Raw genomic sequence first — 21201 nt, 5'->3', positions numbered from 1 at the left:
AATAATGTTAAACAATGACTTGTCATTATACACCAGCACTCATAATAGTTTATTATGTCAAGATTGCCAAATTACTGCAGCAGTCAGATTTCCTGTTTGAGTATCGCATCTCAAGGTGGCAATAAATTGGCGAAACCAGTGACGTGAATCTGTAGTAACCAGTCGTTCTTGACGTAACAAAACTGTTATAACTCCTGACTCTCTGCATGAATTTGGCCACCCAAACAGTGGCTGGCAGCCAATGTAATACACCACAATGCTTACGATTAATGTGTTTCAAAGTATGATCAAATCCGCAGCAAATGAACAGCTCCATCCTCCCTTCCTAAACGCACTCTCTGTAGGCAAATGAATAATCTATCAACAATATTCAGGATGAACTGCATTCAAAAGGTCTGTGTGAAACATTTTAGCTGTGGAATAAAGTTATCTCAATTCATAAAGTGTCTCGCCTTATCATCGTTGCAAGCATGTGACTCACTTATTACACTGTGTACTGACCTTTAGCTGCACTCCATATAAATTTACTCATATAAACGTAACATATTATTACTCATAGGCCTGCCACAGTTCTTCATTTCGTGGAAATACTACTCATAATTTTTTGTATGTGGAGAATTGAGTAGAAATCGTGAGTAAAACAAACAATGACGTCCTCTTCCTTTTATTGAGTATTATCAGCTACTGATATTAGCACCAATGATTGGATGATTTTTTTGTATTACTGTTCCATGTTTGGAATAATATAAGAGTCTTAATCATAGTAATGCAATACTGAAAATATTTAGGAAATTCTTCTGAAAAATGGGATATGTTCGGTATGTTAAAACATACTGATCACCAATACGTAAAGAACGAGTTGAATTGCTTCTGAAAACATGTTTTTAGAAATATTTCTTGCAGCCACATAGTGATAGAAAATTTTACTTCAGCTACATAGTCTTGAATTTGAAACACCAAAATATGTATGTCATCTTTATGTCAGTCAGAAGTGAAAGTTCTTATCATATTCATGTCATGTCTTTAGGTACACTTATTACAGACAAGAATAACTATTCATTACTATTTGTACTGTTCATAACAGCATAGGTTTCAGTTAAACAAAAGTGAATCAGTCTAAAAAAACACATATAGGAATGATGATCATTATTATGGCAGCAGTGGAGGAAGGAAACTCCTCAGATTCCGAGACCGCCAGACCTATCATGTACAGTACAAGGTAACATTGTAAGGTGTTGGGAACGGGAAATGTGCAATAGGAAATTACTTATTAGTTTGGTACTATTTTACGCAAAAATAATTTTACGGAGCACTTTTTCAAGTTATTATTTGATATAAAAGAACTGCCCGGATCCTATTTACAGGGTGTTAAATACATAAAAAATTCCTTAAAATATTATCACACAGTTCATTTTAACAAAAACGAAGTAAAGAGGAAACTACAAACGACAAAGTTTCAAGATTTTACAATCTGATTCTTTACAAGACGTCTAGCCATCTTATGTTATTATTGAAAAAATCCTAAATAATTTCGAAATTATTCAAATCCGATTTTCTATGCTATGAGAGTTTTAATGGCATAATGTCCTGCAAACTAGCTTCTTTGTTTAAGAGCGTTTGCTCACTATTTTACAGCTTGTTTATTTTAAAAAATCAGGAATGATTTGTGCTGCAGTCAGTCTCACAATATCTTCATATAAATGTTGAGAAAACTGGAAATACAGAACTTAACAGGACATACTACACAAATTGAGTAGCGAAATTATTTGTCATGATTCATTGAACTTTAAGTAGTCTAGGCAGGCTCTTTTTAAATTCAACTTTGTGCAGAACTCAGACACATTAAAGAGACGTTGTGTAAATGCTCATATGCCTATTTTCAGTAAAGTTTCCACATTTAACAAATCACGCCAACTGTTTGCGATTAAAACCCTTAATATGCGATCATAGAGTCACATTTGCTTGTGGCTGTAGTGTATTCCTGTAATTCCTAGAACACAACTGAAAATCGTAGATGCAAGAATTTCTCGTGTTCTTGCTTTTCTAACGGCAATGTCAAAACACAGTGAGTTTTTTGTAATGCTCTTAAATATAGTTGCATTGTTTTGAGTGTGTAAATGTGTAACATCATTTTATTTTGACAATTGTGTCGAACTAGATAAGCTCATTAGTCAGTTTTAAACTCGAAACGCATTGCTTTGGTGTTTCTTACTACTTTCAGGAGCGGAAAAGGGACGTACTCACACACCTCGTCGTTTTATTGTCTTTAGAACTCACTGGCGCTATTTAACAGAGAAGTATTCTGATTTAAACATTTCTATCAGTCTATTCTGATGGATGCTCCATCACAAATATACAGATAAATTCTCAGGTACATTTAAAATCTGACCGGAGTAGGTAGTAATGTAGCTGTTCGACATATACAAAATATATCGAGTTGTACATTCTTCCGCTAGCATACACTTACAAATTACAAGAGAAAGTTAATTTTATGGATTATGAGAGAAAGTTAATTGACTATGCATCACTGATCTCAGTAAAAAAATTATAGTATTTTTGCGTTTTCGTTTATAGAAGTCCTCAGTTCCTAAGAGCATCTTCTGCGAACAAAAGGATGTAATAAATAGTAGAAGACCAAAATAAAATGGTTTAAAATAGTATTGTAGAGATCGAATTCTTATTGTTGAAGAGGTGACGAAGTGATAACAGTCTTAGGCCACATGTTTGAAAACAGGCTTTCTTATGTGAGATTGTCCGAAACGCAAGATTTCATTTTTGGTATTGTTTCACGTATGGCAGCTAAAGAAATTTAAGGGTTGAAATTTGACTCAGATGGGTCGCAACACGAAAGCGCTTGAGCAGTAGTTATTCATTGTTGGCTTTAAGGCAACGTGTGTCATCTTTGTTGGTGCCGAACACCGTTAACAGCGTTGCTTCGTAGGCGGCTGAGGTTGGTTTTCGGATGTGTCGCGGCGTCGTTGGCGGCGTGAGGCGCATGCGCAGTTCTCTTCACCGGACGGCGTAGAGCTTCCAGCGCAGCAGAAAGTACGCGGCGACCCTGAGGGCCAGCAAGATCCCGCAGAGTGCGACGACGTCGACCCAGAACGGCGTGTGGCCCATGGCGATGGTATCCAGGAAGACACTGGGGATGCGGTAGTGGCAGTAGAAAACGGAGCAGTCCAGCTTGGGCCGGTCCATGCCGTAGATGGCAGTCACGTAGCCCTCGAGCCCATAGCGCAGGTAGCTGATGTATGAGCCCCAGTACAAGTATGAGGGCAGATCTCGCAACGTCACGCCGAAGCCCGCGAACATCATCATCGGCACCGACAGCGTCGGTCCCAGGAACGTGCCATTCTGCAATAGTAAAGAGGAACGTTACATAGTGAGGGTAATGTTTTGGCAGCAGATAACGATGATAAGCACACCTAGGAGAAATAACTCAAAACCTCATTTCTGACAGTACTTTATTACGGATAAAAGCGTCAACTGTGGCAAATCTGAAGTTACTACACTACTGGCCATTAAAATTGCTACACCACGAAGATGACGTGCTACAGATGCTGTGATATGCAAATGATTAGCTTTTCAGAGCATTCTCACAAGGTTGACATCGGTGGCGACACCTACCACGTGCTGACATAAGGAAAGTTTCCAACCGATTTCTCATACACAAACAGCAGCTGACTGGCGTTGCCTAGTGAAAAGTTGTTGTGATGCCTCGTGTAAGGAGGAGAAATGCATACCATCACGTTTCCGACTTTGATAAATGCCGGATTGTAGTCTATCGCGATTGCGCTTTATTGTTTCGCGACACTGCTGCTCGCGTTGGTCGAGATCCAGTGACTGTTAGCAGAATATGGAGTCGGTGGGTTCAGGAGGGTTATACGGAACGCCGCACTGGATCCCAACGGCCTCGTATCACTAGCAGTCTAGATGACAGGCATGGCTGTAACGGTTTGTGCAGCCACGTCTCGATCCCTGAGTCAACAGATGAGGACGTTTGCAAGACAACAACCATCTGCACGAACAGTTCGACGACGTTTACAGCAGCATGGACTATCAGCTCGGAGACCATGGCTGCGGTTACCCTTGACGCTGCTTCACAGACAGGAGCGCTGCGACGGTGTACTCAACGACGAACCTGGGTGCACGAATAGCAAAACGTCATATTTTCGGATGAATCCAGGTTGTGTTTACAGCATCATGATGGTCGCATCCGTGTTTGGCGACATCGCGGTGAGCCCACGTTGGAAGCGTGTATTCGTCATCGCCATGCTGGCGTATCACCCGGCGTGGTGGTATGGGGTGCCATTGTTTACACGTTGTTCGCATTGATGGCACTTTGAACAGTGGACGTTACATTTCAGATGTGTTACGACCCGTGGCTCTACCCTTCATTCGATCCCTGCGAAACCGTACATTTCAGCAGGATAATGCACGACAGCATGTTGCAGGTCCTTACGGACCTTTCTGGATACAGAAAATGTTCGACTGCTGCCCTAGACAGGACATTCTCCAGATCTCTCACCAACTGAAAATGTCTGGTCATTGGTGACCGAGCAACTGGCTCGTCACAATGCGCCAGTCACTAATCTTGATGAACTGTGGTATCGTGTTGAAGCTGCATGGGCAGGTGTACCTGTACACGCCATCCAAGCTCTGTTTGACTCAATGCCCAGGCGTTTCGAGGCCGTTATTAAGGCCAGCGGTGGTTCTTCTGGGTACGGATTTGTCAGGATATATGACCCAAATTGCGTGTAAATGTAGTCACATGTCAGTTCTAGTATAATATTGTTGTCCAATGAATACCCGTTTATCATCTGCATTTCTTCTTGGTGTAGTAATTTTAATGGCCAGTAGTGTATTAATATCGCCTACAAGGTCGTTAATATACACTAATGAAAAAATCGCAATACCAAAAGTTAATTATGTAGAGTAACGAAATTTTGAGATTACTTTTATCTAGGTAACATATTTAAGTGACTAACATTGCAAAGTTACAGGTTAATGTAAGTGCGAGATACTCAATGCAACTGTGATATGCTGGTACATTAATAACCGTTGTAACCGCCAGGACGTTGAATACAAGCATGTAAACGTGCATGAATTGTGTTGTACAGATATTGGATGTCAGTTTGTGGGATAGAGTTCCATGTCTATTGCAGTTGGTCGGCCATTATAGGGACCGTTAATGCTGGTTGTGGAAGGTGCTGAAGTTGCCGTCTGATGAGTGATCGATTGGAGACAGATGCGGTAATCGACATCTACATCTACATCTACATCTACATCTACATCTACGTGGATACTCAACAAATCACATTTAAGTCTCTGGCAGAGGGTTCATCGAACCACCTTCACAATTCTTTATTATTCCAATCTCGAATAGCGCGCGCAAAGAATGAACACCTATATCTTTCCGTATGAGCTCTGATCTCCCTTGTTTTATCGTTGTGATCGTTCCGCCCTATGTAAGTCGGTGTCAACAAAATACCTTCGCACTCGTAGGAGAAAGTTGGTGATTGGAATTATGTGAGAAGATCCCGTCGCAACGAAAAACGTCTTTCTTTTAATGCTTTCCAGCCCAAATCCTGTATGATTTCTGTAGCACTCTCTCCCATATTTCGCGATAATACAGAACGTGCTGCCTTTCTTTGAACTTTTTCAGTGTACTCCGTCAGTCAATTCTGGTAAGGATCCCACACGGCGCAGCAGTATTCTAAAAGAGGATGGACAAGCGTAGTGTTGGCAGTCTGCTTAGTAGGTCTGTAACATTATCTAAGTGTCCTGCCAATAAAACGCAGCCTTTGGTTACCCTTACCCACAACATATTCTATGTGTTCTTTCCAATTTAAGTTGTTTATAATTGTAATACCTAGGTATTTAGTTGAAGATCAGGGTAACATGTCGACAAGCTGTTGAACATGTTGGGTTAGAACAGCGGTATGTGGGCGAACGATATCATGTTGGGAAACACCTTCTGGAAAACTGTTCATGAAAGGCAGTACAAGTGGAATTTCCAGACTGAAGTACAGGTGCGTGCGATAACCATGACAGTGCTCCTGCTGTCATACGGAGTTGTATGGCAAACAATAAAACCAGGCGCAGATCCAGTTGGTCTAGCACTCAGACAGGTTGAGTGCGGGGTCTCATCTGGTATCCTGCTAACCAGTACACGACTATCTCTGGCACCGAGGCAAAACCAGCTTTCATCAGAAAACACAACTGCCCTCGAATGAGCTTTTGCTGGACACTACTGAAGCCGCAAATGGTGGTGGTTTGTTATCAGTGAAATGCACAGGGCGTCTAGCTCGGAGCTCTCCTTGAAGTAAACTATTTGCAGCAGTTCGTTGTCTCACTGTGACGCCAGATGCTGCTCTTATAGCTGCTGTAGATGCAGTGCGACAGATGCTGTCCTTGAAGTAAACAATTCGCAGCAGTTCGTTGTCTCACAGTGACGCCAGTTGCTGCTCTTAGAGTTGCTGTAGATGCAGTGTGACAGATGCTGTCCTTGAAGTAAACTGTTTGCACCAGTTCGTTGTCTCATTGTGACGCCAGCTGCTGCTCATACAGTTGATGCAGATGCAGTACAATGCGACAGATGCTATCCTTGAAGTAAACTATTTGCAGCAGTTCGTTGTCTCACTGTGACCCCAGCTGCTGCTCATATACACTCCTGGAAATGGAAAAAAGAACACATTGACACCAGTGTGTCAGACCCACCATACTTGCTCCGGACACTGGGAGAGAGCTTTACAAGCAATGATCACACGCACGGCACAGCGGACACACCAGGAACCGCGGTGTTGGCCGTCGAATGGCGCTAGCTGCGCAGCATTTGTGCAACGCCGCCGTCAGTGTCAGCCAGTTTGCCGTGGCATACGGAGCTCCATCGCAGTCTTTAACACTGGTAGCATGCCGCGACAGCGTGGACGTGAACCATATGTGCAGTTGACGGACTTTGAGCGAGGGCGTATAGTGGGCATACGGGAGGCCGGGTCGACGTACCGCCGAATTGCTCAACACGTGGGGCGTGAGGTCTCCACAGCACATCGATGTGGTCGCCAGTGGTCGGCGGAAGGTGCACGTGCCCGTCGACCTGGGACCTGACCGCAGCGACGCACGGATGCACGCCAAGACCGTAGGATCTTACGCAGTGCCATAGGGGACCGCACCGCCACTTCCGAGCAAATTAGGCACACTGTTGCTCCTGGGGTATCGGTGAGGGCAATTCGTAACCGTCTCCATGAAGCTGGACTACGGTCCCGCACACCGTTAGGCCGTCTTCCGCTCACGCCCCAACATCGTGCAGCCGGCCTCCAGTGGTGTCGCGACAGGCGTGAATGGAGGGACGAATGGAGACGTGTCGTCTTCAGCGATGAGAGTCGCTTCTGGCTTGGTGCCAATGATGGTCGTATGCGTGTTTGGCGCCGTGCAGGTGTGCGCCACAATCAGGACTGCATACGACTGAGGCACACAGGGCCAACACCCGGCATCATGGTGTGGGGAGCGATCTCCTACACTGGCCGTACACCTCTGGTGATCGTCGAGGGGACACTGAATAGTGCACGGTACATCCAAACCGTCATCGAACCCATCGTTCTACCATTCCTAGACCGGCAAGGGAACTTGTTCCAACATGACAATGCACGTCCGCATGTATCCCGTGCCACCCAACGTGCTCTAGAAGGTGTAAGGCAACTACCCTGGCCAGCAAGATCTCCGGATCTGTCCCCCATTGAGCATGTTTGGGACTGGATGAAGCGTCGTCTCACGTGGTCTGCACGTCCAGCACGAACGCTGGTCCAACTGAGGCGCCAGGTGGAAATGGCATGGCAAGCTATTCCACAGGACTACATCCAGCGTCTCCATGGGAGAATAGCAGCCTGCATTGCTGCGAAAGGTGGATATACACTGTATTAGTGCCGACATTGTGCATGCTGTGTTGCCTGTGTCTATGTGCCTGTGGTTCTGTCAATGTGATCATGTGATGTATCTGACCCCAGGAATGTGTCAATAAAGTTTCCCCTTCCTGGGACAATTAATTCACGATGTTCGTATTTCAATTTCCAGGAGTGTAGTTGATGCAGATGCAGTATGATGCGACAGATGCTGTCCTTGAAGTAAACAATTTGCAGCCATTCGTTGTCTCACAGTGACGCCAGATGCTGCTCTTATAGTTGCTGTGGATGCAGTGCGACAGATGCTGTCCTTGAAGTAAACTGTTTGCAGCAGTCCGTTGTCTCATTGTGACGCCAGCTGCTGCTCATACAGTTGCTGCAGATGCAGTACGATGCGACAGATGCTATCGTTGAAGTAAACTATTTGCAGTAGTTCGTTGTCTCACTGTGACGCCAGCTGCTGCTCATATAGTTGCTGCAGATGCAGTATGATGCGACAGATGCTGTCCTTGAAGTAAACTATTTGCAGCAGTTCGTTGTCTTACTGTGACGCCAGCTGCTGCTCATACAGTTGCTGCAGATACAGTACGATTCGACAGTAGAACCACTTGGCCGCCCACAGCCCGGTCTTCTTGCGACTGCACATTTTCGTGCCAATCGCTGCCAGCAACCGTGTACAGTTGTTACATTCCTGCCAAGTCCTTCTACAATATCGCAGAACGAACAACCAGCTCCTCATATCCCTATTACACGACATCGATCAAACTCAGTGAAGTGTTGATAATGTCGTCTTTGTCGCCTTAAAGGTATTATTGTCTAACATAAATACACCAAGCCCAATCTCAGAGGCTACTAACGCTAATGATCGTCGCAGCACGTATTTAATGCAAACCTTATTTGCATTCTCATAGTGGCATTACTATTGCCACTCTTTTGTAACTGGAGCGAAATTTGAATAGTCGCTTTTTTTCAGATGTAGAAGCACGTCTATCAACTCTCGTTTCTGTCGCAAAACTCCGATTTTGTTTCCTTCAGTGTATAAGGTGTTATCGAAAAGTTTCAGTTTGAGGGTGTTGTTGCAGCATACAAGCAACGTAGCATGACTCCGATGAGTTGAGGGTGGTGAATCTCAACCTGTCGTCCGTCGATGGGTCATCATGATGCACCGTATGTGAAGCCTACTCTCCACTCAACAACCACTGGCATTTCATACCGTTGCACGCTCTCCACTGGACCGACTATTTAGAAATAGGATATGAGCAACTGGAACATTCATGATTCGCATGCGGCAGGACTTAGCGGCTCTTGGTGAAGATGACATCTCTGTCCTTCATCGAGGTTGCCGTCCTTCGCTTCCCTGGTTAATGCGCACACCCAGGATTATATTAGATCAGTGTGGAAGAAGTATTTTAAATCGATGTGTTACTGAATTTAAGCCTATCACTATGACTGTTCGATCGTTTACACTGATGGGTCTAAAGTAGGATAATTTCATAGGCTGTGTGGTTTTATTTCCTGGCTGTGTCATCACTCTTCGCTGATGATACATTCACAGTGTATGAGTGTATGAAGCTAAATTATATGCGATCTTGAGGCCACTGGAGAAGATGCAGTGGCTTCCTGCTACCAAATTCCTCATCTGCACCGACTCCCTAAGTGTCTTCAGGCTATCCATCACCTGTATCCAGTTCATAAGTATCTTCAGCTGATTCACGACATCCTTTTCCATTTACAGCTGCAGGGAAGGAAAGTGTCATTGTACTGAGGATCGCGGCACGACGGCATTTAGTCAATTGAAGTAGCTACACTGGTGTCCAAAACTAAAGCGACGAACCACTATTTCCCCGTCTTGTCTCTAATTCACCGTACAATCATACAAGCTGTCAACACATGTCCGTACAGTCGTTACATGCACGGAAAATGGCATCCCGATTAATGGACAAAAACGTCAACGATGACGTCAGGACACCTATTAAACAGGATAGTGTTTGACGGGTAGTCCCACATCCTCAATCGCTGTGTATACAGACATCGACGGTACAGTATGGCACAAAGAAGGCACCTACCAGACTATCTGCGTGGAGGACCATAAAAAGAATGGAAGCAGGACAGTCGAAAACCGATGAGCCATGTTGGCTTAATGTGAATCGTTCCGTTGTTTCTCTGATGTGGTAACAATTTAGAGAGGCCGAAACAGCACCCCAAAGAACAGGGCGGGGTCGACTACATGTGATATCAGAAAGAGAGGACCGTTATTTGGATGTAAGGGCACGATAGTACCTCATTAGTACTGCACAGCAACTAGTGTCTGACCTCGCAGTAGCCACTGGATATGCTGTATCGAGGTAAACGTTGTCCAGGAGGCTTCGGCAGAATGACCTTTATTGTTGGGGGCTTGCTGTATGTGTACCTCTGATGCGTATTCACAGAAGGGAACGTCTGGAGTTGGCTTGTCAACATGCCACATGGGCGGACGAACATAGGGCCAAAGTTCTTTCACAGATAACTCCTGATTTTCTCTGGAGAGCGAGACTCGACGTATTCGCGTCTGGAGGGACCCCCCAAAAATTATGGAAAGAGACCGATATCGACGAGGATCCCTAATGCTGTGGACAGGAATTATGTTGACCACATGAACACCTCCTCATGAAATAGTATCAGTGAATCAGCAAGGTTTAACTGCTGTCCCGTACCGTGAGGTGATCTTGGGACCTCATGTGTGGTTGTTACGTGGTGGCGCGTGCCTAGGCTTGGACGACAGTGATCGACTTCATAGAGCAAGAGCTGTTGATGTTTACTTGGAAACGGAAGACTTCAGTCCGGAACCGCGCTGCTGCTCCGGTCGCAGGTTCGAATCCTACCTCGGGCATGGATGTGTGTGATGTCCTTAGGTTATTTGGGTTTAAGTCGTTCTAAGTCTAGGGGATTGATGACCTCAGATGTTAAGTCCCATAGTGCTTAGAGCAATTTTTGAATCGGAAGATAATTGCACTCATGGAGTGGTCTGCTCCCTCTCTCGATTTGAATCCCGTAGAGCTTGTCTGGTGTTAACTAGGAAGACAGGTTGCATCACTTCAGCATCCACCAACCACTCTCCAAGATTTGCGAGTAGCTCTCCAGGAAGAATGGGCGTTATTGTATGAACAAACCAATGATACGACCGTGGCGTTTCTCCTTCCGGCCTCTGCTTCCAGAGCACTGCCCTCTGACCCATGGAATCCTTCGGCTGGAAGGTCGAACAGTATGCAGTACTTATGGTGTACAGGTTTCTACATGCTACATTTTACCTGGATGCGTTTTATTCCAAGCCGCGAAGGCTGCAACCCATTTACTAGTTGACCCGCCCTCTATTTTAGGTCTTTTAAGATTCTTTGTGATGTCTGATTTTGTCAGTAGAGTCTTAGATAGAAGGTTTTAATTTGTTTCTAGGGTGGTTATTTCATATTTTCTTTGCAACTGGTCGTATAGGCTCATTTCCTTGCTCCGCTATTTTACACGTGTGTGGCTAAAGTCTGTGTCTTTTACTCACACATTGCCTTGAGGCATAAGTCTTATGCAGTTTTGTGTACAGTGTGATTGAGAGAGTTCCAGGATGGCTGTGGGTTATATTTTACATTTTATAGCATGCTTCTCACATCTCGTAACCACAATTCTATTCTTTAAGTTGATTACGGGCGCTGATGACGTCGCCTATACATACCACCACCACTACCACCAGCGATGCACGTATATGATCATCGACAGCCGGCCGGGGTGGCCGTGCGTTTATAGGCGCTTCAGTCTGAAACCACGTGACGGCTACGGTCGTAGGTTCGAATCCTGCCTCGGGCATGGATGTATGTGATGTCCTTAGGTTAGTTAGGTTTAAGTAGTTCTAAGTTATAGAGGACTGATGACCACAGATGTTAAGTCCCATAGTGCTCAGAGCCATTTGAAACATTTGATCATCGACATGTAGGCAAAGAATTAGTGTGTCATTCGTGTATTTCCGACGCTCATGTTGTAAACGCGGGACACTGAACTACGGCACGGAAAGGTGAACTAGGGCAACATTTATAATTGCGTAAGCTTCTAAATGTAATTAGACCCAGAAGAAGGCCGCTGCAATCATGGCCGGAACGTTGGTTTTTCTCCAGCAGCAGCAGTTTTTACATTATGACGCGGTACCATACCCAGAAAACTTTTATGTAGGGCGACATTATTGGCAAATGCGTCCAAAAAGGACCAACCGGTATATACCGGTGCAACAGCATGTCTGTCGAATACCGTAATTGTGGAATGATGCGACAAGTTCTGGGCGCTGCAGCTTGACGATAAGAAAACTCGCCCGTTCATTGCAAATATCGTAACGCGGAAATTGCAGCAACTCCAATGGGAACACTCGAGCACCATCCTATAGTCCTGATCCCTTCGCATTTGATTATCACCGCTTCGGTCTCTTAAAAAAGGCCTTGTACGGTCGACGAGGAGGATGTGTGGCAGGCAACAGAACACATTATTTTACCAAACGCTTATCTTCAACCTGTTGTGTCAATGAGATACTGTCTGAATGCTCAGGGTGATTTTCCCTGATTGGCATACCGATTCGGAACTGTATGGCCTTCGAACGGAAAGTTTTTGATATTGAACAGCAAGAGCCCCAACACACTACACTGGGGCACACCTGAAGTTTACATCTACATTAGTAGATGACTCTCGATCCAAGATAATACGCTGTGTCCTTCCTACCAAGAAATCCTTAATCTAGTCAAAAATTTCGCTTCATATGCTTTACTATCGAACTTTAGAATATGAGCACATATACGCTTTTTTTGGAAGTCTGAATGTCTTGATCCGCAGCTTTCAGGATATTACGTAACAGTATTGGGTTGAGTTCCACATGTTCGATGTTTTCGGAAATACATACTGGCTGGCATGAAGTAGGTCGAACTGATACCTCATTACATTTGAGCCCAGAATATGTTTTAATATTCAAAAACCACAGATGTGAAGGATAGCGACTGTAGTGTTGTGTATTCCTTCTATTGACCTTCTTGTAGACGGTTGTAACCTTCGCTGTTTTCCAATCAGTGCGCAAAGTTTTTGTTCGACGCATTGTAGGTATATACGATCCGATGTAGAATCAAACTGGGATTCGATCATGCCCTGGAGAATTGTACAGTTTTATAGATTTTAGCCGTTTCTCAACGTCACAGGCCCTGACGTAATTTAAGTAGCGTGATAATTAAATTGAGGCAATGCCCATGGATTTTCCTTTGTAAAGGGACATTTGAGAACAGAAATAAGCATGTCTGCTCGTGCTTGGCTACACTCAGTTCTAGTTCCTCTCCCATCCATGAATGTCTGGACACTAACTTTGGTGCCATTAACAGTCTTTATACAGAGTCCGATCACATTAACGTGATCAGTCTCTATGTTCGGCGTCATCGTGCAATAAGGACTCATAGACGACTGTTTTTGGCAGCGTTAGAAGTGGAGGGTATATGAAGCGTGTCGGGGAAAACGGGAAACAATGCGTTCGCATAGGACCGTTGCTATTCATAATATACATAAATGACCTTGTGGATGTCATCGGAAGTTCACTGAGACTTTTTGAACTTGGTGCTGTGGTGTATCGAGAGGTTGTAACAATGGTGGAAAATTGTACTGAAATGCAGGAGGATCTGCAGCGAATTGACGCATGGTGCAGGGAATGGCAATTGAATCTCAATGTAGACAAGTGTAATGTGCTGCGAATACATAGAAAGATAGATCCCTTATCATTTAGCTACAAAATAGCAGGTCTGCAACTGGAAGCAGTTAATTCCATAAATTATCTGGGAATAGGCATTAGGAGTGATTAAAAATGGAATGATCATATAAAGTTGATCGTCGGTAAAGCAGATGCCAGACTGAGATTCATTGGAAGAATCCTAAGGAAATGCAATCCGAAAACAAAGGGAGTAGGTTACAGTATGCTTGTTCGCCCACTGCTTGAATACTGCTTAGCAGTGTGGGATCCGTAGCAGATAGAGTTGATAGAAGAGGTAGAAGAGATCCAGCGGAGAGCAGCGCGCTTCGTTACAGAATCATTTAGTAACCGCGAAAGCGTTACGGAGATGATAGATAAACTCCAGTGGAAGACTCTGCAGGAGAGACGCTCAGTACCTCGGTACGGGCTTTTGTTAAAGTTTCGAGAGCATACCCTCACCGAAGAGTCAAGCAGTATATTGCTCCCTCCTACGTATATCTCGCGAAGAGACCATGAGGATAAAATCAGATAGATTAGAGTCCACACAGACGCATACCGACAATCCTTCTTTCCACGAACAATACGAGACTGGAATAGAAGGGAGAACCGACAGAGGTACTCAAGGTACCCTCCGCCACACACCGTCAGGTGGCTTGCGGAGTATGGAGGTAGATGTAGATGAGACCGAAAGGGCATAACGAACTTTACTGCTTGTGGGCCTTCACAGCAGGCGTCTGGTTGATGCACCGATGCTGACTACTGTTCATCGGCAATGAAGGCTGGAATTTGTTCGCCAGTACCGCAACTTAATATCGACTGAATGGTTAAGGGTGGCCTTTTCAGAGGAATCACGTATTACGCTCCATCAGACAGATGGTCGTTGATCTATAGGGCTTGAAAAGGCTAAAAGCAAACACTCTACAACAGTCTTCGTGTAAGTAGGCTGTTTAGGTTTTCTTATTGGTAAAGCCACGTAGCGCTCTGTATGAAAATCACTAGCTGCACTGTGTGCAGTCTGTGGCTAGTTTGCATTGTTGTCTGCCATTGTAGTGTTGGGCAGTTGGCTGTTAACAGCGCGTAGCGTTGCGTAGTTGGAGGCGAACCGCCAGCAGTGGTGGATGTGGGGAAGTGAGATGGCGGATTTTTGAGAATGGATAATCTGGAGATGTGTCCATCAGAAACAGTACACTTCTAAGAATGGATGTCATGAACTGCTATATATATTATGACTATTAAGGTAAATACATTGTTTGTTCTGTATTAAAATCTTTCATTTGCTAACTATGCCTATCAGTAGTTAGTGCCTTCCGTAGTTTGAATCTTTTATTTAGCTGGCAGTAGTAGTGCTCGCTGTATTGCAGTAGTTCCAGTAACGAAGATTTTTGGTGAGGTAAGTGATTTGTGAAAGGTATAGGTTAATGTTAGTCAGGGCCGCTCTTTTGTAAGGATTATTGAAAGTCAGATTGCGTTGCGCTAAAAAAATATTGTGTGTCAGTTTAAGCACAGTCCTGTATAATTTTTCTAAGGGGACGTTTCATAGTCGGAAGGATCCTTCCTAGATGGCATTCCGTAGGTGATCTCGTCATTCTGGAAGCCACAACGGGCCGACACCAGTATGCATTATCTATGGAGATCATGTGCACCCCTACATGCAGTTTCTTTCTCTTCAGCCCCATGGGACCTATCGGCAGCTCGCAGTGTATGTGCATTGCTCGAAGAGCACCAGAATAAATTTACCGTACTACCCAGGCCACCAGACTCCCCACATGTAAACCCAATCAAGAATCTGTGGGACCACCTCAGTCAGGCTCTGCTTGCCATGGGGCCTCAAGCGTGAAACCTAGCGGGGCTAGTCGCCCGGTGTGGCCGAGCTGTTCTAGGCGCTTCAGTCTGGAACAGAGCGACCACTACTGTCGCAGGTTCGAATCCTGCCTCGGTCATGGATGTGTGTGTTGTCCTTAGGTTAGTTAGGTTTAAGTAGTTCTAAGTTCTAGGGGACTGATCACCTCAGATGTTAAGTCCCATAGTGCTCAGAGCCATTTGAACCATTTTTGAACCTAGCCGGGCTAGTCATACCACTGGAGTCGGCATGGCCCCACATCCCTGTTGGCATCTTCCAGAATTGGCTCTCTATCTGCAAATTCTCGCTCTCCAAACGATGGTTATTGAGTATTTTGACAGATGGTCACATTAAAGTTGCTGGACAGCGTATTAAGTGTACTACGACCAGAATTTTTTTGGAGTTTACGAGAAATCATTCGATAACATTCTGCTAAGATAGCCGTTGACGTTTGCACGCATTCCTCTCTCAACATCCAAATGTGGTTCATTCAGCATCGCTCTCTACCAGTAGACCTTCCTTTTTTGTTATAAACCTATGGCGCAGTAATCTCTGTTTCTTCACATCTTTTTCATTTGCGTGATGTATCCAGCCATATACAAGTCACGTATCTCACTGACATCCGGCAGCTGACACTCACCACGACGCTGAAGACGGCGCCGATCATGAGACCAAAGCTTTGCGCGACGAAGACGACGAGCATGCTGATGGCGAAGAACATTCCGAATCGCTCCCACACAAGCGGCTGCGAGCTCATGAGGTATACCAGCACCGAGAAGATGGCACAGCACAGGACCTGTGGAAAGACTCCAGTCAGGATTCAGACATTCTCTTACTTCTTATACCTATCAAAACACTCCATAAATTAAATGTTTCGTGTCTGTGGCACAGGAATTCAAACGATAGTTCTGTACTCGTATTTACAAACTAAGACGAACATGCATATGAATACACTCTATCATCAAAAGTATACGGACACTCATACGTAATGTGCAATCGAGCCCTAGATGTCACGAAATGCAGACTCACCAGTAGCAAAGTAGGTTGGCGTATTGGAGAAGCAGTAACGGTAGATAGGTCACTTGGGCGAGTCATTGGGTGTCACGTGAGTGGCAAATCAATCAGGGACATTTGACCCCTTCTAAAGCTGCCTAAATCGACTGTTGATGATGTGATTGTGAAGTTGAAACGCGAAGGAACATCCACAGCTAAACCACGACCCAACAGACCTCAGCTACCGACAGTCAGGAACCGTCGAGCCGTAACAGCTATACGATACGTGAATGCCATTGTCTGATCGATGGTGCAACCATATCGGCGGCATATCGGCGAGACATTCGTCTTCATGGACGAATTCGCTCCCCCATAGTGCACATCTTGTGAATGACTTCCTTCAGGTTAGCGATATCGCTCGACCAGAGTGGTCATTATGTTCTCCAGACATGAACCCTACCGAAAATGCCTGGGATGGATTGAAAATGGCTGATTACGGACGACGTGACCCACCAACCACTCTGAGGGATCTACGCCGTATCGCTGTTGAGGAGTGGGACAATCTGGATCAGCAGTGGCTAGATGAACGTGTGGATAGTATGCCACGACGAATACAGGCATGCATCAATGCAAGAGGACGTGCTACTGGGTATTAGAGGTAGCGGTATGTACAGAAATCTGGACCACCACCTCTGAAGGTCTCGCTGTATGGTGGCACAACAAACAATGTATGGCTTTCATTAGCAATAAAAAGTTTCATGAGCAATAAAAAGGGCGGAAATGATGTTTATGTTGATCTCTATTCCAATTTTCTGTACAGGTTCCGGAACTCCCCGAACCGAGGTGATGCAAAACTTTTTTTGAAGTGTGTACTTTGCTTTAGATGTTAACAGTTTACAACATAACAAGAGAAGCCCAAGAGACACGAGGAGCTGTCAACTAGACTACATTATGCTTGTACAAAGGATTAGGACCCGTATACCGACTTGCACCCGGAACACCCCAAAACATACGTTAAAAACACTAAAGGAAAAGACAACCGCAACAAGACGTGCTACACGGCACATTAAGTTGAAAAGATAAAGTGGAAATTCACTTACGCAGAAGCTACTAAACTGCTTATGTTAAGATACTTCGAGTACTTCCGGGAAGAAGCAGGTAAGATAAGTAAAGATGGAAACAATAGTCGTTGGAGAGGTCACGGTAGGGAGAGGTAAGACAAAAGCACGGCGGACAAGGATAACTGAAGGACCCTCCAACTTGTCGAAAATCTAGTCTGTAATGTCACTTCATATGTGTCCACAGAATATTTGTGAATAATAAAGCCATTTTAAATGTCCACAATGGACTATCATATTCTTTACACAAGATGTACATTATCTCATCATGTATTGCATTAAGTTATTGGCCAGTTTCTGCCTGTGGCCATTTTCCAGTGCCTGTTATAGCAATACCAGTCACTTTTGTATTACTTACAATAGCGTCAGTGATACGTGCATCATATTAAAAACTATTAAGACCTACGTGTGAACGAACACCCACACACCCCCGTCGAAAATCCGCGTGTATAGTCTTAATCATCATCACGTACTACTTACAGGAACAGATTTTGTGATAAGTCATGTAACTATTATGCTTTTCACTGGCTACTAGTGAAATACGTGACCAAATAGAGGTCATATTGTTTAAACACTCCTACGTCCTAAGTGAATATTTAAAATGGTTTTATCACTCAAAAAATAGACTCTAATGATTAAGACAGGGATGTGAGATCCAGTACAGCAAATGAAATTTGTGGTTAATGTTAGAGAAGTTAGTGTATTATCAATCAACATAATTTTACATACTATGATGTAGATATAGCTGCTGTAACAGTGGTAACAACTATTTATACTAACCGATGCATGACAATTTATCCACAACAGATTTTATTTTCGAAAAGTATGGTAGAAATCTCACAAGACATGTAAATAATCAGTATGAGGATAACACGTTAGCGCAATGTTTCATTAAAAAAATACCCCTGGCTGAACAGTAATGGAATGAATAACGGTTTGACAAGCGTATTATCAGTCATTGCTTTGACTGCTTATGTACTTACTGCTACAGGAATGTCGACGATGGTTGTGGACACGTAATACGACTTGAGTGAGTACCACCGATTAAAATGTTCTTTCTTCAGAATATTCATTTCCATTGGAACTGAAAGAGAAACATCGAAGTTAGATACAGCTTAGGATGTCGTCAGGTTTACAAATGTAGTAGATACAATACGATCGAGAGGCATTTCTTCGCTACTACTATGTAGCTATACGCCTCTCTTCAGACTTATTTCAATAGCGTCTATATAAAGAGTTGCTTGTTATGGAAGTATACAGGTTGTAGGGTTATTAGAGGAAAAGAAAAGGAACACTTTTGTTACGTGACACAAACGTTACAGATGGTTCATTTACCCCAGCCACAATAACAATGTCTGGCAGTTTGAAAATCCTGAATTAATTCACGTGTTCCACCATCAAAAGAGATTTTTCATTAACTAGCTGATTACCCGATGTTGCCCATGTTTTCATATTCCAATCTTCTATTAAGTCATCTCCTCCTCCCTCCCCTCTCTGTCTTAACAACAACTCTTTACTTCCTCAGTCCGCCTAATATGTATACCAAGCTTGGCTGATATCGATCCAGGGGCTTACGAAGAGCAGTTTCCCGCGTAAGCAAGCGTCACAAATATCTAAGATATTTTACACGTATACGAGGGTTGGAACTTTAATAGTGGCAACTATTTATTTACAGCTCGTACAAAATGGATACGTGTTTCAAAGTTTTGCTGACCTTCAAAGTAGTCAGCAGCATTGTGTATAACCCGTTGCCAGCGATGTGGAAGTCTTAGCAGTGTCAGTTCCGTTGACAATTCGAGCGGCGCCGTCTATTGCCTGACGAATTTGTAGCGGTTCTGAAGCGAATGGCGCGAACTGTTTCCTTCAATTTAGAAATCAAGTTGAACTCACGAGGGCTTAAGCCACGGGAGTGCAGTAGGTGGTATAACACTTAGCAGCCCCATCGGTCAAACAAATCAGTAACAGCTTGCACTGTACGTGCTTGACCATTGTCCTGCAAAATGATGGTCAGGTCCTGCAGAAAGTGTCATCACTTCTGTCTCTAAGCTGGTCGTACGTTGTGTTCCAAAAATGTCCTCATTGTATATCAACGCCCGTCAACAGCTAATGGTATTGATTTAATTGTAATTTCATTTAGAGTGAGGTGGCAAGTCATGGTTCAAATGGCTCTGAGCACTGTGGGGCTTAACATCTGTGGTCATCAGTCCCCTAGAACTTAGAACTACTTAAACCTAACCAACCTAAGGACATCACACACACATCCATGCCCGAGGCAGCATTCGAACCTGCGACCTTAGCAATCGCGCGGTTCCGGACTGAGCGCCTAGAACCACGAGACTACCGCGGCCGGCTCAAGTCATGGAATAGCGATATTTATGTATACAGATGGCGGTAGTATCGCATACACAAGGTATAAAAGGCAGTGCATTCGCAGAGTTGTCATTTGTACTCGGGTGATTCACGTTAAAAGGTTTCCGAAATGTTAATGGGTGCACGACGGGAATTAACAGACTTTGAACGCAGAATGGTACTAGATTCTAAGCGCACTGTACATTCCATTTCGAAAATTGTTAGGGAATTCAATATTCCAAGATCCAAGGTGTCAAGAATGCGCCGGGAATGCCAAATTTCAGGCATAACCTCTCACCATAGACAACGCAGTGGCCGACGGCTTTTCACTTGGTGATTTGAAGAACATGACGATTCGAGCGAATGATTTGGCTACCCAATCACACGACGTGAATTCCATAGTACAATAATTTGACATAATCGAGACGTTAGTTCGTGCACAAAATTATGGAGCGGCAACACTTTCGCAATTGTGGACAGCTGTAGAGGCAGAATGGCTTAATATTTCGCAGGGGACTTGCAGTGGCTTGTTGGGTTCATGCCAAGTAGCTTTGCTGCACTCCACTGGGAAAAAGTCTGTCTGACACGAACTTAGGAGTTATCCCGTGACTTTTTGCCGCCTCAGTGTGTGTTTGCTTCGTTCCTCCCCCTTTCCAAGGGTTATTAAGGAAGCAGTTGAGATCAGATTAGCAATTGACACTATAAATATAGATGGAGTGTTTCTTTTAAATTCTTCTGGAATCCTGCTCGTGCCCGCATCTCGTGGTCGTGCGGTAGCGTTCTCGCTTCCCGCGCCCGGGTTCCCGGGTTAGATTCCCGGCGGGGACAGGGATTTTCTCTGCCTTGTGATGGCTGGGTGTTGTGCGTTGTCCTTAGGTTAGTTAGGTTTAAGTAGTTCTAAGTTCTAGGGGACTGATGACCGTAGATGTTAAGTCCCATAGTGCTCAGAGCCATTTGAACCATTTGTTCACTTCCTCGCGTTCACACTCCTTGAAAGGAATTGTGATTAAAGAAACAGAATACAACGCAGAAACATAATTATTGTTTGCGTCGAGGAATAAACAATATGTTTTCAAAGTTCATAGGAACATAAACACTAATTACTTTTTCTCCTTTTTAACAACATAATTTCTTTATTCCTTAACGCGTTTATTGATGGTTCTGTCAACAGTTCCTTTATTTACAGGTTCATTTTCAAACCTGACCTATTGAGGCTATAAAAATTGTATATAGTTGTCAATGAATACAAAACTGGTATTACAATACAAAGTT

General features: G+C 44.1%; 1 protein-coding gene across 1 annotated transcript in view; it reads right to left on the bottom strand.

Annotated features, from left to right (window-relative positions):
* Positions 1 to 648: 648 nt before the first annotated feature.
* Positions 649 to 21201, bottom strand: part of LOC126278976 (ATP-binding cassette subfamily G member 4) — a 183965-nt gene continuing 163412 nt past the window's right edge. The window contains exons 9-11 of the mRNA XM_049979271.1: positions 18564 to 18664; positions 16110 to 16265; positions 649 to 3354 (exon numbers count right to left, since the gene is read on the bottom strand). Coding sequence (XP_049835228.1) covers positions 3010 to 3354; positions 16110 to 16265; positions 18564 to 18664 — 602 coding nt within the window. The 3' untranslated portion in view covers positions 649 to 3009. The remainder of the gene's footprint in view (positions 3355 to 16109; positions 16266 to 18563; positions 18665 to 21201) is intronic.

The sequence above is a fragment of the Schistocerca gregaria genome, chromosome 6 (assembly GCF_023897955.1).
Source record: "Schistocerca gregaria isolate iqSchGreg1 chromosome 6, iqSchGreg1.2, whole genome shotgun sequence".
In the NCBI taxonomy this organism is placed as follows: Eukaryota; Metazoa; Arthropoda; class Insecta; order Orthoptera; family Acrididae; genus Schistocerca; species Schistocerca gregaria.
This window is presented reverse-complemented; position numbering and strand designations above follow the sequence as displayed.